The sequence below is a fragment of the Symphalangus syndactylus genome, chromosome 8, assembly GCF_028878055.3.
Source record: "Symphalangus syndactylus isolate Jambi chromosome 8, NHGRI_mSymSyn1-v2.1_pri, whole genome shotgun sequence".
In the NCBI taxonomy this organism is placed as follows: domain Eukaryota; kingdom Metazoa; phylum Chordata; class Mammalia; order Primates; family Hylobatidae; genus Symphalangus; species Symphalangus syndactylus.
This window is the reverse complement of record NC_072430.2, coordinates 115947538-115965193: the sequence shown is the minus strand read 5'-3', so window position 1 is coordinate 115965193 and position 17656 is coordinate 115947538. Positions and strand designations below refer to the sequence as shown.

At 34.5% G+C, this 17656-nt stretch overlaps 1 protein-coding gene across 4 annotated transcripts in view; it reads left to right on the top strand.

The window, feature by feature from the left end:
• ERBB4 (erb-b2 receptor tyrosine kinase 4) overlaps positions 1 to 17656 on the top strand; it is a 1169745-nt gene that overhangs the window by 1121293 nt on the left and 30796 nt on the right. For all 4 annotated transcript variants that reach the window (XM_055290486.2, XM_055290484.2, XM_055290487.2 and 1 more), the window contains 3 exons: positions 478 to 624; positions 2638 to 2735; positions 4125 to 4295. In XM_055290486.2, the coding sequence (XP_055146461.1) occupies positions 478 to 624; positions 2638 to 2735; positions 4125 to 4295 (416 nt within the window). The remainder of the gene's footprint in view (positions 1 to 477; positions 625 to 2637; positions 2736 to 4124; positions 4296 to 17656) is intronic.

The window sequence follows — 17656 nt, the reverse complement described above, 5'->3', positions numbered from 1 at the left end:
TGTAACATAAGGTAATTATTCTGGAAGCCTTTTATAGCAAAGATGCTAATCTTAAAATTAGTCAATATCTTGTTTTACTGAAAATCATATTTATTTGTACTGAATACATATGTGTATATAGTAGATGAATTGTTTTATGGACTGTAATGTGGTATAGTGAAATATAACTTGGATCAGCAAACATTAGTATTACCTATAGGCAGAAATGGGGAACAGATTCTATATGCTGACATCTACTGTAAATTGTCTCTTCTATACTTTAGAAATTCCAAGACAATAATAAGAAAATTGAATTCCCCCACAAAGATTTTGACATTGGGGTTCTCATAATGGATACAGGACTTTGTGGAGCTTTTTTTTTAATTGATTGGTGTTTTGATTCATCTATAAGGAGTATTCTTTTACCACTGGTATATTGCTGGTTTGTTCAAAATATGTTGTTAATATGCTTAAGTAAGAATTTTTTCTCCAATATAGGAGTTACTATATGGGAACTGATGACCTTTGGAGGAAAACCCTATGATGGAATTCCAACGCGAGAAATCCCTGATTTATTAGAGAAAGGAGAACGTTTGCCTCAGCCTCCCATCTGCACTATTGACGTTTACATGGTCATGGTCAAATGTAAGATTGCAAAATAATGTTATCACCATCATCATTCTTAGTAAAGTAATAGCACCGATTACTCAATCTGTATAACATTTCTCTATTGAAAAATACAGCAGTTCAAAAACAATTATGAACGGAACATATGAATGCCTCTTTGTTGTGACTATTATTAATATAAAGTAATACTCTTCCATGCTATGAAGTCAAAATTATGACTCTTTCTTTTATTCTCATAATCTCCATGACAGTCAAATTGCCTGTCGTAAAGAGAGGTAATTAGTCACTATAATGTTATTACTAACATGAATGTTAGTAATAACATTAGTGACCTTTATGGGAAAATATCAGGCTACATAAATGATCTAAACATGAAGGAAAAAAGCTTGAAACTGATAGTTTTAAAAATTAATTTAATAGAAATAGGTCTACTGGTTTTAGTCAAGAGCAAATTAGCAGGACAAGGTGGGAAGTGGGAAGAAATGAATCTATAGTGAGCTAAAAAGATTATAAATGTTTACTTTTTTCAATTTGATCATTTGTTTGTTTACATCAAACTCTTACTTTTCTTTTTTCTTCCTATGCCCCAGACACTTATGTACTATAAATGTGTTTTTGAAGCACAGGCCCTTAATTTAAATAGAATTGATGAAGTCTCTGGAGTTTCTGGCTTAATTTAAGTGAGATTAGCATGTAGCAATCTCTCTTGTATAATCTAAGGTTTTCCCCTTCTGATTTACATGGGGATAGCAAAGAAACAAACTTGTGAAGGTGAATAAGCATCTTATTAATAAGAGACTTTGGACCCAGGTCTACTCAGATTTATATTCATGACATGTGTGATACATTCTGACAGTGAGGGAGGAAATAAAAAATGTTCTTTGCAGTTCAGGTCAGCCTGCCCTTTTCACTAAGCATAGTTCTATTTACTCAATATTTAGTTGGACAGAAACCGATACCTCAACTGTGGTTAACCTTTTTTGGCTTCAATAGTTTCAGAAACACCTGTTGTTTTCTCATTAGCATCTTGGCATTAGCAAGCATTTTTTCAAATGAATGCATATAGAATACAGAGCATTTGAGCTTTGGGGAGAAAACAAAAGCAGAGAACATTAATGATACATAAAATGACACCCAAAAAATTCCCAGAATAGGAATAAAAACTGAACTCCCGGAAAAGGAAGGAACAAGCTTTACAGCCTTATTCTATTAAATATTGTTTGGTAGACATCTATGGAAGAAAGTTTAAAAACATGCATGTCTTATATAATTTAATCCTATAACTAGCATAGCAAATGATTTAAACTCGTCAGAATTTAGCTCTGATGAAGTTATGTAAAACCAAGAAAACACTTTCCCTAATAGAGAGTTTTACCTTTCTTTCGGGGTTTTAATACCTAAGAGGAGGATAATTTGGCAAGAAAATCAAGGAAAGCTTGGTACTTTTATTCTTGTCATCTCATTAGCTAAACAGAGCCTGTAGAGATAAGGTCTACTGTATCTAGACTCCCAGCTAAATAAGAATACATATCTTGAAAATTGCTGTTAGTATTTTTATGCTAGACAAGCTAGTACTAAGATAAGCTAATGTCTATTGCTGAACAGGCATTACCAATCACTTTGCATTAGTTTTTTCTTTTTTTTTTGTCCACCAGGACAAATGTAGCACAAGAAAGTTGCTTTTAATTCCTCTTTTCCCCTTTGTGCCAGTGTAAGCATTGTAACCAAATCTTTTCTCCTTTGTCACTCCTAATACAAAATAATAACTTACATTGCAGTGACATCTATACGCATCAGAGAAAAAAATTTATCTCTTGTTTTACAGTACATTACATTTAGTTATGAATATCAACAAAGAGACTGATAAAGCCTTACCAATGGAGTCGTTTCTTTCACTAGCTTTCTTTCTTTTTCAGATCATTATGATTAAAACAACATTTTTCAAACTTTTGCTCATATTTTCACAAAATTTAAATTTCAACTCCTTTCTAGTTATGACTATAGTGACATTTTTGCTATGTAAATTTCCAGGTTGGATGATTGATGCTGACAGTAGACCTAAATTTAAGGAACTGGCTGCTGAGTTTTCAAGGATGGCTCGAGACCCTCAAAGATACCTAGTTATTCAGGTGAGTACATTTGACTTATGCTTTTAAGACTAGGCCAATGGCAAACTCACTGCCAAATGAGTGGTATCAGGACTTTGGAACTGTGGAAATGACCGCTAACATGTTGATTAATTAAGCAGATTATCATGTCAAATGACTATGGAAAAGAGCTTTTTATTTCATATCAGATCCACCTTTTAGCACCTTCCCTTAGTATTCAAGTGGCTCTGCTACTGAACAGATAATTATGATTATACATGAAAAGGTCTTAATTCTCAGACACTTATTTTAGCACCTTGATTTTATTAACATTATGTGTAAGTCATGTTCATTAGTATAATTTTCTTTTTTCAGAACAAAAGGAAGATAGATTTTTGTTTTAATCTTGCCCATGCTTGAAGACAGTGAATCAAAAGTTTCAGTATATTGATATTTCCCCAAAAATATTTTAAAATATGTTTTGTTTTATTTGGAGAGATACGCAGTATCCAAGCAATAACTCAATTCTAATGAATTGATGCACATTTTAATCAACCAACCAGCCAAAGAAATATTTTATATTTAACACTAGAAAAATAGACTGGATAATTAAAAAATAATAATATATTTCTCTATGATTATTTTCACCTAAACTCTCAACAAATGGGCCTTGGATTAGAGTGAATTATGTTTCCTCAGTAAAGCAAGGTAGCCTTTATTTTCATATCGATAGTCTGACATAAATATAAAAGCTAGGTTTTAGAAGGTACTTATTTCCATTTATTTTTTCCCCAAAATTAGTTTTCACGAACTGAAATTGTTTCCAAAAATTATGTAACTTTAAAAATATAGGAAAAATATTTAAGAAATAGATGAGGTGAGGAAGAGTATAACACAGGTTTTGGTGTCTTTCTCGTACTCCTTTACTCTATTTGCCACTCGCACTGTGAGTTTTAAATGCCACTACTTTGATAATGTAGCCAGTATGCTATAGAATAAAGTATAGACCCTATGGTCCTGATAATCCTACAGCATCAAACGAACCAAATAGAATAAACATTGATAAATTGATCACGTTTTATTGTTTATTCTTAAAGTTGCAACCCATACACGATCTGGGCAATGAACAATTATTTTCAGACCTGAAATTGATTTTACCTCCCTAAAAACATCTTTTGATTTTGCTTTATTTTTCTCTAACGGTATTTATCATATTCTCCTTGTATAAAGTTTGTTTACCTGACCCTATCATTTCTAAGCATGTTATAGATTTCTTAATGGCTGGTGGTTGTGCTAAAGACTTGTTTTTTTAAAATGTGTGTATGAATTTTTCAACGATCTGTTATGATATTACATAAATTTATTGCAGAGACCACATATTTAAGATAAGAAAGAAAGAATCATATTTGTGTCTGATGGGCAATCTTTTAGGGTGATGATCGTATGAAGCTTCCCAGTCCAAATGACAGCAAGTTCTTTCAGAATCTCTTGGATGAAGAGGATTTGGAAGATATGATGGATGCTGAGGAGTACTTGGTCCCTCAGGCTTTCAACATCCCACCTCCCATCTATACTTCCAGAGCAAGAATTGACTCAAATAGGGTAAGAAAGAATTATATACACATATCATATTATTTCTGAGATATAAAATCATGTAAATAGTTCATAAGCACTAACATTTCAAAATAATTACATAGCTCAAATCAATGTGATGCCTAGATTAAAAACATACCATACCCACAAAAGATGTGCCAATCTTGCTATATATAGTTAATTTTGGAAGACAAGCATGGACAACACAACATGTACTCTGAAATACCTTCAAGATTTCAGAAGAAAAACATTTTCCTCATCTTAATTTATTTAAAACAAATCTTAACTTTAAAAAACAATTCCAACCAATAAAACCATTATGTGTATATAAATAAATGAAAATTCCTACCAAGTAGGCTTTCTACTTTTCTTTCTTAAAAAGATATTATGATTTATTAGTCAAGAAGTAATACAAGTATAAATCTCTTCCACTTATTTAAGAAAAATTAAATATTTTCTGTCAAGTTGAAGTAGAAACACAGAAACCTGTACAGTCCTTTGAACCTAATCGTATCGAAAAGGCTGCTAAGAAGTAGATTTTTGTTTCTAAGAAGTAGATTTAAGTTTTGAAAGAAGTTTCTGAAAATACTTTACATTTCATTTTAAATGTTAAACCTACTCTATATGAATTCGATTCTTTCTTTGAAAGCTGTCAAATCCATGCATTTGTTTATTTTTATAAATTCATTCCTCATTCATTCAACATATATTGAGTACCACTGTATGTGAAGCATTAGTATACATTTAAGACTCAAAGAATTTTGACACAACTTATCCTTTCAAGAAGTGACCACCTTAATCAAAGAATCATACAGATAGAGGGACTGCATAATAAGTGCTGTAATCCAGTAATTCACTGACCAGTACGGAGCATGAAGAAGTAGTAAATTTGTGTCTGTAACCACTTTCTTCCATTGATAAGATATAAAAATGATGCTTAATTTTTTCTAGAAGATAATTCTTTTCTCTTAATCTCCTTCTTTATCTAAGAACATTATCATAGCTAGTAGAACAAACAGCATCCGATTTCTCTTGACCATAGCCACAAGAACATTTTCAACTTGCTGCTCATTATCTAACATAATTTGCTTTGTTTCATATTGATAGTAACAATTAAGTAATATTCCCCTGGTGGTTACTATTCAACACATATATGTTAACCTCCTTAATCCTTAAACAAACTTCATGAGGTTCTATTATTATCGTCTCCTTCTTTCAAATGAAGAAACTTGCCACAGAGAAGTCAGGTGATATGACTGGTGTCACACAGCTAGTCAGTGGAAGAGAGGAATAATTTAAGCTAGATATCTGCCTACTACAGTGTAGTTTGTTTTGCTTCAAAGTTACTGAAGCATGTTATTTCCATGATGTGATTAGAGTCTGGGACTTGTCTTGTTTGGGAAATTCCCCAGGTGGTTTTCTTATAAAATGCATCTCAAATCTGCTCCACACCTTTTACTCATCTACCTCCATTTAGAAGATCTGATATGGAAAGAGACAAAGATGGAGACCTCAATTATTTTTTCTTTTCTATTAAAAAATATTATAGTACAAACAGAAAACTTTATCACATGCCCAATGGGGAGTAGATAACTAAAAGTTTTAAAAATTAGATGAATGGATAGGTAATGAATAATCAGTCTTTTGCTTGTGAGAGGGAAGAAAGCGGTTAGGGTGTATAAAGGAGGCTCTCTGTACGCTTTGCAAAATGATCAAATTATATACACTCGTGTTTATAATTTTAAGTGACAAATTCATTACTTCTGGTTACAACAGTGAAATTTCAAAAAAATAGTTTTTCTTTCTTAGCTTGTAATGCTATAAATCTTTTTCTTTTCATAAGAATTCTTACATTTCAGCTTTTTGTTCATTTTAATTTACAGTTCTCAGTGCAAGAAATTCTTAATAAACGTTTGAGCTAACTAGATGGAATTCTTGAGACAAAGTATAAATCACCCGAGGACTTATTTGACCTTTAGCCATCATTTCTTATTCCACATTATAAAACAATGTTACCTGTAGATTTCTTTTTTTCAGTCCTTGGAAAAGAAATTGTGCTTAAATATCATTTTACGTTCAGGCATTTAAAAAGCTTTATTTGTCGTCTATATTGCCCTAATGGTTTTCAGTCTGGCTTTACATAACTTTTACGGAAATTTCTAATCTGTACAAATGCCATGTTCCTCCTTTTTTTCCTACATGGCTAAATTAGAAAATAAATTACTTCCATTTTAAGTTTGGTGGCTAAATAATGTGCTAAGGGAACATCTTAAAAGTGAATTTTGATCAAATGTTTCTTAAGCATATGTGATACACTTTGAAACCAAAAAAAGAAAATAATGCATTTTGAAAATATAGGCTCCACTGCGCACTAATTAAGAAACTTTAGGTAATGTTCTGAATATCTCTATGACTTTGTTTCCTCATTTTCTAAATGCAATATTGCCTATCTTATATGAGTGTTAGGCAATTAACTTTAAAAAATTGCAGAGTATTTATAATGCCAGGTAAACAAATTTTATTACTCTACTTTTAGGATCATCAATTTCACTTTTCATTTTTACCATTTTTATTTTTACCTTTTTCCTTGTCAATATCATATATCATAAATAATCACACTTTCTTATAAGGTGCTCTACCCACTATCTATGAAAAACTTGTTGATGCAATTACTGCTTGGCCAGCAAATTATTTCTGCTGATGTGTTCTAATATCAAATAAAGACAGAAGTAATTTTTTATAGTGCTTTTGATTTTTTTAATTCCACATATATTTTGATAAATTACAACTTTAAAGCAATGAATCAATTCAAAATACAATGTTTATATTTGTCCAGAAAGTTGATGAATACAAATTTAAGTCATGCTAGAAAACACTTACCTAATTTGCAGCTGCTGTTATTATTGTTAGATAATACTTTTAATATTACCTTAAAATTTTTTTTTCTTTCTTTTTTTTTTTTTTTTTGAGACAGGGTCTCACTCTGTCACCCAGGCTGGAGTGCAGTAGCGTGATCTTGGCTCACTGCAACCTCCACATGCCAAGCTCAGGAGATCCTCCCATCTCTGCCTCCAGAGTAGCACCACAGGTGCAAGCCACCCCGCCCAGCTAATTTTTTATAATTTTTTGTAGAGACAGGGTTTCCTTATGTTGCCAAGGCTACTCTTGAACTCCAGAGCTCAAGCAATCCACCCACCTTGGCCTCCCAAAGTGCTGAGATTACAAGTGTGAGCCACCATGGCTGGCCTCAAATCTTTTTAAGCAATAATGCACCAAAAGCTATTACTCTAGCGTGATGTAAAAATGGGAGAAAATGAGAAGCTATTTAACTTCTGCAAACAGTGCTCTATATCTGTAAAATGGGGATTTAAAAATTTTCTCACAGAATATTATGACGATTAGCTTTTTAGTGTATGCAAGCATGTTAGTTACCTATTAATGAACCTGGAATAGATGTTCCAATAGTGTGGAAATAAATGAATATTAACCAAATGAAAAAAGCAAAGAGTATTTATTCAGAGACTGCTATAGCAAGAAAGTCAGCTCCATCACTTACATTTTGGCAGAGACTTAAAGGCCCGCAGAGGAGTGGGAAAGCTGTATAGGAAAAAAAAAAAAAAGAAAGAGAAAAAAAAAAGGGAAAGCTTCATCTATGTCCTCATTAGAGACTGTTGGCCTGGGGAAGCTATAGGCAGGATAACTAGAAGCATTGGTTAGAGGTGCATGTTTGACTTTTTTCTGTTGGTCTGAAGTTGGAAGCAAGGACAAAAATTAGGAAAGCTGCCAGTTATTAATCAATTCTGGTCATTTGGAGCTGATTGTTATACAAGTAATTGTTTAGCTTCCTGGATTGTTAATAGAGATAGCAATCTGACTTCCTGCAAATCTGATTTACAAAAGGCTGGTTTGCTGGGCTGTTTATTGTAGATAAGGTTTGCTTCCCAATTTGTTTCTATTTTTACATATGGTCAGGCCATTGTCCCTTTGTATATTCAGTCTATTGGATTTATTTTCCATTGCTGCCTTCTTTTCTCTAGATATTTAAACACATGCTGCCTAATATTTTCAATTACATGTTCGGCATAATTTAAAAATTCTCCATAGGTTTTTTTTTCTTTCTTTTTTTTTTTTTTTGTTACAATGGCTAAGTTTGGTCTTTTCTTTTGGGTTGCCTAGAGTTATATTTTTTTGATATAACAAATTGTATATTAAATGAAATAGCAATGAATAAAAATAGTGAATAAACTGATGTGGCTGAAGATATTTTAGCTTTAATGATATTAGAAAATTTAATTTAATGTAAAAGCTTCCATGTATTTTTATAGAGGAAGACACAGTTTCAATTGCAAGCCCATCCAGTCATTTGTAAGAAATAGTTTTAAGATTAAACGCTCCACCGCTGTCAAAACATATCAGCTAACTCTTAATTATCTCAGCCAGTGGAAGACAGAGAAATTGTAGCTACTCCACATTAGTGAAGTGAGTAACCCGCAATGGATTTATCATCACAATCTAAACTTCTTTTCACTTCTTTCCTATCTGCTAAGAAGTAACTCTATTAAATAGATTTGCATTTTCCTCCTCTTCTTACACACTTTCTCCCAGAATAGATATATAAATAAACTGAAAAATAAAATGTAAGCAGAAGTGAAGAATGAAGAAAATTAAAGAAGTTTGGTATCTCAAAAATTTGATCAATTTCTAAATCATTGAATGTAAGTAAGTTGAGTATCTTGACTGCTAAAAATATGATTCTATATACTGTACACCATATCACTTTGCTCTCAGATTAGATTTCATAACTTTAATATAGATATTTTTATAAGGTTGCCACACACACTGTAATTAACCATAAGATTTTTATAAATTTAGCCCCAACTCCTGCATAAAAAGAAAGAAATGCAAGCAAATCTTTGGTCTCTCCTATAAGATTTATTATATTTTGCTATATGTTTCCTTATGATGCATAAACCAGTAGAAGTTTGAGCAAAATGATAATACAGACACAATGATGTCATTCTCAATAATGACATTTGAAAATGTAAGTTTCAATGGGATTTGTCTTAGTATTTCAATAAATCAAAATCCTGTCCCTTTATGAAATAATAAAAATAGTAATAATATCAGCTAAAACTTATTGAATGTTCACTATAACCCAAGTACTATGCTAAGTGATTTAAATTAACTATCTCACTTTTATTTCACAAAGCCCTAGGAGGTAGGTACTACTGCCAGTCCAATTTTAAGAGTTTAAAAAAATAATCGAGCTATGGACAGTTTAGGTAACTTACAAATGACAAGAAAAAGAGCTAGAAATCGAGTCTGGATTTCAGTTGTCCCACACAAAGGCCATATTTCTAAGCTAACAGAGGGGATGGAGGAGGGAGACTTCTCATTTCAAGTTACTATTAAACATCTTGCTACTGAAGGACCCTAAAACTTTTCATTCACTTTGTGGTAATCTGGATAAAAAAACTAAATTGAAAGTCAGAAATCTCACATTCTGGAACCAAATCGATGATGCTTTAACCTCAGTTATGTTTTAAAATATTGCCTGATTATATCTCCTGCATTAAAATTGTATTTACTTTCTTTTTTTCTTTTCTTTGCTTTTTTTTTTTTTTTTTTTTTCTTTTATTGAGACCGTGTCTTGGCTCTGTTGCCCAGGTTGGAGTGCAGTGGTGCAGTCTCAGCTCACTGCAACCTCTGCCTCCCAGGTTCAAGCAATCCTCCTGCCTTAGCCTCCCAAGTAGCTGGAACTAAGGCATACACCACCATGCCTGGCTAATTTCTGTATTTTCAGTAGAGACAGGGTTTCACCTGTTGGCCAGGCTGGTCTCGAATTCCTGACCTCAAGTGATTCACCCACCTCAGCCTCCCAAAGTGTTGAGATTATAGGAGTGAGCCACTGCGCCTGGTCACGTTGTATTTTCTTCTACGAAATATGTCATCAGAAAATGATCAAAAACATTTTGGCCTACCTCTGATAGAGGCAGGAGGCAGACAAAGGCCTAGGCAGATAGGGAAGGGTCCCCAGAGAGTCTCCAACTTGCCCCCACAAGTATTTACACCAGATATTTTGTGCAGATAAGGAAGCCTGCATGGGGTGCTTGCCTGGGCATGCCCACAGTGGACTGGAAGCCCACATGCACTGGGGGAATGGGGTGGAACTACCAGGAATTTGCGCCTTATACAGGGGAGGAGCCTGGCCTCTTTATCTCGTGTGTGGTGGTGCTAGTATTCAATTTGAGGGAGGTAGAAACCTGCTTGCAGGACCCCCTCTCTTTGCTGAGAGCTTTCTTTTTCACTTAATAAATTCCACCTTCCTCACCCTTCAATGTGTCCTCATGCCTAATTCTTCCTGGTCATCAAACAAGAACCCAGATTTGCTGAGCTAAGGAGCAAAAAATCCTGCATCACTTCTATGCATAACTTTTTTCCTTATGTGATTGAACACAGAAGAGAAAACCCTATGGACACAAGTTAAGGAAGTATCTCATAGCTAAATGATATAGTGCGAGAATGCTGTGATGGTATGACAAGGTTACTGTGGTTGCAATTTACCAAGGATCAACATCACTTCTAACAACGGCTGCTATTTGATGATAAATGATTGTAGTCTCAGGATATTGGCTTGACATGATGGTATCTTTGACATGATGCTTGAGGGTTTTTGTTTGTTTGTTTGTTTTTATTAAGACAAAAGAAGGGGCTCTTCTTAAGATCCTCCACATGACTAGGGCTTTTGTTTGTTGGTTTGTTTTGGGTTTTTTTTTTTATTTTTTGTATCAATGTGTTTTTCTTTCTTTCTTTCTTTCTTTTTTGAAGACAGGGTCTCCGTCTGTCCCCAGGCTAGAGTGCAGTGGCACAATCATTGTCCACTGCAATCTTGACCTCCTGGGCTCAAGTGATCCTTCTGCCTCAGTCTCCTGAATAGCTAAGACTATAGTTGTGTGCCACCATGCCCGGGTAATTAAAAAAAATTTTTTTGTGTGAAGACATGGTCTCACTGTGTTGTCCAAGATGGTCTCAAACTCCTGACCTCAAGCAATCCTCCCTCCTTGGCCTCCCAAAGCACTAGGATTACAAGCATGAGCCATGGCACCGGGCCTAAGTAGAAATCTTTTAAATTGTTCAATTTCTTTTTCTTTTTTTTTTGAGACAGAGTCTCACTCTGTTGCCAGGCTGGAGTGCAGTAGCATGATCTTGGCTCATTGCAACCTCCGCCTCCCAGGTTCAAGTGATTCTCCTGCCTCAGCCTCCTGAGTAGCTGGGATTACAGGCACACGCCACCACACTCAGCTAATTTTTGTATTTTTAGTAGAGACAGGGTTTCACCATGTTGGCCAGGATGGTTTGGATCTCCTGACCTCGTGATCCACCCTTCTCAGCCTCCCAAAGTGCTAGGATTACAGGCGTGAGCCACCATGCCTGGCCAAATTGTTCAATGTAAATAAATTAATATATTCATTGTTTATTATAGGCTAGGTACTGTGTTGGGCAATCAGTACAAAGTTGGAAGACAGAGGTCCTGCCATCAAAGAGTTAATACTCTAGTTGAGGAGATAATATTCTGAGAGAGACATGCCAGGAATTATAGGAAAAAGAGGCTGATTATCTAGCTTGGAACAGAAATTGTTTTGGTGGAACAGATGAGCAGATCTGAAATGGATCAGAAGAAAAGCAAAAACAAACAAAACCCCCTACCACAAACAAAGGTGAAGAAATGTGTTTTTAAGTTACTTTTTAATTTCTACTTTTTGTAATATTTCTATATTGCACATGCTTGAGAACTTTTATCAGGAGGTGAGATGGACTTTCTTCCAATTTTCCTTTTTTTTCTGTCAATGTTATGATGGCTTGAAACATGATTTTGAAATCTCTTGCTCCTCATTAAATTATTCAATTTAAAAACTTTTTTTTTTCTTTTAGCCTTCCTGAAAAACAGCTCTCAAATTCCTATCTTCTGTTTCTGTTGTCTTGAATCTATTTCAGGTCCTTATCACGTCACAGAAGTTACTATAATATTCCTCTAATAGATATCCAATTGGTTTTATTTATTTTTGTTTGGAAAATAGGCTCAATTTCTAAATAATAGTATTTACATTGTACCAAATGAAATACAATGTTAATTAATATTTCCATGCTTTATCATTTATTGGCACCAGTTTTTATTTTTTTGGTCTTCATCTATTTAGAGTACAGCTTTCTATTATTTCCATCAAGGGAAGAAACTCGAATGATGCATGTTTTAGTAGGTCTCTCTTCAAATGATATATAATCCTGTTGTCACTAACAGTTGAAGGATTTTTGAACATTTAGCCAAGGAAATGCCTTGGTCATTCCAGTTGACCAGTCGCTGCAATTTATTTTCCACTCTTCTCTACCTCACACACACAAAACTGCCTGAAGCTGCAAGCATTATCCCAACATTGATCTCTTTCAAAATATAGATCATGTTGGTGCTTTCTGTTTGACTTTAGAGGTGTGGATGGATAATTTGCATATTTTAAGAAAGAGCTCCTCTCCTTATGTATTATAGATTTGACTGTTGTTTTTAAATAAGAACATAATGTCAAATTGCATTCATTTGTCCTTCCAAGCTCTTGGAAATAACAGAGATATCAAAAATGGTTCTGACCCCTCTGATTTTCCACTAATTTGAGAAACCTTTCAAATACTTAATTTATATATAATAAAATATCAAGGGACCTTTTCGTGCAATGTCTTTTCTACCAGTGACTTTCTTAAAATCTGGATATATTAGTTTAGTTATGCTATTCTTTATAAGATTTACTTGTATTTAACACAGTACCTTAGACTGGGCGCAGTGGCTCACGCCTGTAATCCCAGCACTTTGGGAGGCTGAGGTGGGTGGATCATGAGGTCAGGAGATGGAGACCATCCTGGCCAACATGGTGAAACCCCATCTCTACTAAAAATACAAAAATTACCTGGGTGTAGCGGCACGTGCCTATAATCCCAGCTACTCAGGAGGCTGAGGCAAGAGAATCACTTGAACCCGAGAGGCGGAGGCTGCAGTGAGCCGAGATCACGCCACTGCACTTCAGCCTGGCAACAGGGCTAGACTCCGTCTCAAAACAAAACTAAATTAAAAAAAACAAAGTACCCTTTTGTCTTTTACAAATTGTTATTGTTCTTTCATTTATCCCTGACTTCCTAAGGATTTTCATAGGGTTGGGTTATATCTTATTAAACATAATGTCAAGCCTTCTATAGTACCAGCTCTGAATTCTAAATTCTTCATTTAGCCCTGTCTTTAGGAATTACAAACAAAATTGAACTATTTTCTCAATTTCTTTAGTAATGAAGAGGTAAGTTTTAGAGTTATTTATCACATTCTATCTCCAAGTATCATACAAATCACTTCTAGTAGATTTGTACTTTGTATAATGCCTCCTTGTTATGGTACAGTATTAATTCCTCTATAGTCATTGCTTTATTCTTTAGGGAATCTGCTTTTTCTATTGTTAAATAATTGCCTGTATCCCTTTCGACATTTTCTCATATAATGAATGTTCATCTTATTATTTTTCTCTTCAATATTTAAACAAAGTCTAGTCCTTGATGTGTGTAAAACTAAATACCATTGGTATTATAAACCTATAAATGCATGTTTGCACATGTGAAAGAGGTGAAATATTTCTCATAGCGTGGTAAATCACAATGATTTTACTCCTCACCCAAAATGAAGCAGCAGCCTGATATTTATAACTGACCTTAAAGTTGGGAAAGGAGGAGAGATTGGCAATGTGTGTATATATATACATTTAAAGCAAATACATTATTCATTGTGTATAAAGTTCCACACTCTCATTGACACACAGACACCAGGCTCTCCTTACAATATGGACAACATGATTTAACATCCCTCCTTTGGCACTTGCTTTTCCTTCTTTTTCCCTAGCATGTATGTCCTTCTCTGAACATATGTTTCCACTAGATTTTCTCTCTCTGAATAGAAATACAACCAGTGTGGTTTGTCCTTGGCCCTAGTATATATAGATGGACTCTGAGTGAAGTGACTTTCTTCACTGAGATGCACTGTTATAGTACGAGGTGGATGCATAAGTAACTATGTACTCACGTAGTGTCAGAGTTGCAAGGGACCTTAAAGACATTCTAGTGTAAACCCTTTCATCTTACATGTGTATACTGATACTGGAAAATATAAAACCTGTAGCCCAGTGTCCTTGTGCTTCTAAGGGATATGTGAGAAGCTTCAGTTTCTCAAGTCTAACTCTAGTATTCAGTCCTCTATTGCTCTATTGGTTCCCCCAACCCCTGGTCAAAACCATGAAAATCTTGATTTTGACTTTAAGTTTAGTGAGATTTAGTATCAATTGGTTTAAAAGGATCTTAACTGGGAGCACAGTGAGAAGCCAGAGCCCCTGCTCCATTTATGCCTCTGTGAGACTCCCTGTAATCAAGAGTTAATGACTAGGAGGAACAAATGGGATTGACAGAGCCAAAATCAGAGCAAAAAAAAACAGGGAGAACAATGCCTGTATCGGGACTCAGTCATTACCTACTTGAAGATAAAATGATCCTTACAAGTTAAACAAATGTTTCAAAATTCTCAAACACAAAGCTAAATATAGCTACCATTATTTATCGATCCCATATTCATGTATTAGGCTCTGCTCAGAGCTTTTTTACATTTATTACCCTTAACCTTCATAACAAGGGTAAATGAAGGGCATTACTATGGCCATTTTACAAAAGTAGAAATGAAGCAGAGAAGCAAAGTATTTTTGCTGAGACTTCCAGGTTACATGGTAAAAAGTAAGGTATTTTTACTGATTTGTCTATGCTTTTAACTCTCACCCTTCATTTGGTTAAAAATACATATATATAATAATCTTCAATAAATAGTAATTAAATAAAATATAAGCCTAATAATTATTCAAATGGAGTTCATTAAAAGATGGAAGAGATGGTACAGACTTCTACTTTATTTAATTTGTTTTTTAAATATTGGGGACAAATTTTATGCAAGCCTTTTTCGTTTTACTCTAGACTACGAAGTACTATTTTGAAAAATATCCTGTCCCCTTTACATTCTCAGAGTTTGCTACAAGCAGTGTAATTCTAATCAGTGAATCACTTTTATTCTTGTGACATTCACAAAAATAAGTGACAGCTGAACAGTGCTTAAGAGTTTGCAAAGCATTTTGGCATCTGTGGCATTTTATTTTTACACCAGAATCCCAATTATACAGAACACTAAATTCTTGGCCTATTAAATAACTTGGTAATTTGGTTAAGAGCTTGGCAAATACCAGACGAGTGTCAGGTCTTCCGGCTCCAAAGAGAATGACCTATCTAGTAAATAATGATTCACCTGAAAGAACAACCTGTGCTTATTGTTTGTAGCTTCTTATCAGCACTAGACTTGGCTGCTGCCAAACATGTTTCTACAACACTAAGACAATGCGTGTCTTAGAAACACTGCTTGTTTAAGGAGAGTCTGGCGCTAAAGAATGTTTCAGAGATCTTTATGAAATTATTTTACACTTGAGCAACTATCTGCTGGCATGAGAAGCCTTTCTGAACAGTTGAAATAGGCTTCATCCACTCTTTGTTAAAGTGCTAAAGAGGAAAATCAGAGCTGGAAAAGGACACAAAGAGGTGGGAGGGACAACTAGAGAGGATCCTTAGATTGAGAATGTTAATGAATGTTTTATCTAAATCATTTAGATGGTTAATTTTTAGTATTACTGCCACAAGACTCGCAGCTCTGCTGTAAATTACTGGGAAAATCTCATCAAGAAGCCTATTCTTTACTGTACTAGACCTAGAAAGGACAATTGTGAGTTTCTTTACCCTTTATATAATAGAAGTGGCACATTATCATCAACTTTCTATTCAAATTTTTTGGAAGTTATTTATGTATGTATGTATTTATTTATTTATTTTACAAATCCATCTTTGTCTGCCAGAGCTCCCTGTTCAGGCCAGCCTGCTATGATGATTGCTTCTGCAAAGGCTTGAGAGAGAGGGATGCTCTATTTTATTCTCAATAAGGATTGATGGCATTTTGAGAGGCTCAGAATATCCTTTGATTACTCCATGAAACAGAATGGAGAAGATGGTTGTGGATAGTGGGGGGTGGGCTGGCTCATCAGCTTTCCTTTGTGCACTTTCTGCAGTTGAACATACCCTAATCACAAGAATCTTGTGTTTCAGTCCCTTTCCTCGCTCACCTGCTCAAATGAAAAGTTCTCTTTTCAGTTCAGAATTCTGACATAGCAGCGTGTTCTAAAGACAGGCTAATTTGTGTTCTGTCGTTTTCACTCAGACACTGTAAATGAATGGCTGTGGATCAGCCTCTCATTACACTTGAGCAAAAGCTGAATTGAGAGATGGGTAGACCACCGTGGGAAAAATTCCAAATACTATGACTATATCTCTTGCAGCAAAATATGCTACATTATGATGAAAGAAGTACAGTAAATCAAAAAGGGAAAGAAATTGGAAGTTTAATCTACAACCAATTTAGTTTGCTTTTTCCAACAATAATCATAGACAATTGTTTAGCAACATTCATACTTAATTGTTTCCCTCCCTGGAAGAAAAAAAAATAGTGTTTATAATTCCTAGCATATGGAGATGTTGAGGTATACATAATTCATATTCATTTGGAGCCTACTACAGTCTCTTCTTCGTTAGAGTCAGGTATTGTAGTTATGTGTTAGAGAGACCAGGCTACCGGATATTCTTGGGTTGAAATGACTAAATGCATTCTTTTGTGTCTAGTAATTACATATATTTATAAAAGTATTAAATTCCTCAAAGAGTAAATAATAGGTGATACCTGTTATCACTTATCTTTTGCCAAGTACCATAGTGTCTAATATTTATCAGTTTATTAAATCTCATGAAAACCCCTTGAGTTTAGTTTTTTAAAATATATTTTTATTTTTTTGAGACAAGAGTCTTTCTCTGTCACCCAGGTCAGAGTACAGTGGGGTGATCTCAGCTCACTGCAACCTCCCCATTCTGGGATCAAGCAATCCTCTTACCTCAGCCTCCTGAGTAGCTGGAACTGCAGGCATGCACCATCAAACCCAGCTAATTTTTTATTTTTTGTAGAGATGGGGTTTTGCCATGTTGTCCAGGCTGGTTTCAAATTCCTGGGCTCAAGCAATCTACCCACCTTGGCCTTCCAAAGTTCTGGGATTATAAGCATGAGGCACTGCACCTGGCCTTGAGTTTAGTTTTTTCTATTTTACTTTTCTACTATTTTAGTATTTACTATTTTTTGTTTATTATCTATCTACTACTAACTATTTTTATCACCTTTTTGTGGGTAAACCGAGGCACAGCTATTCAATGACAGAACCTGG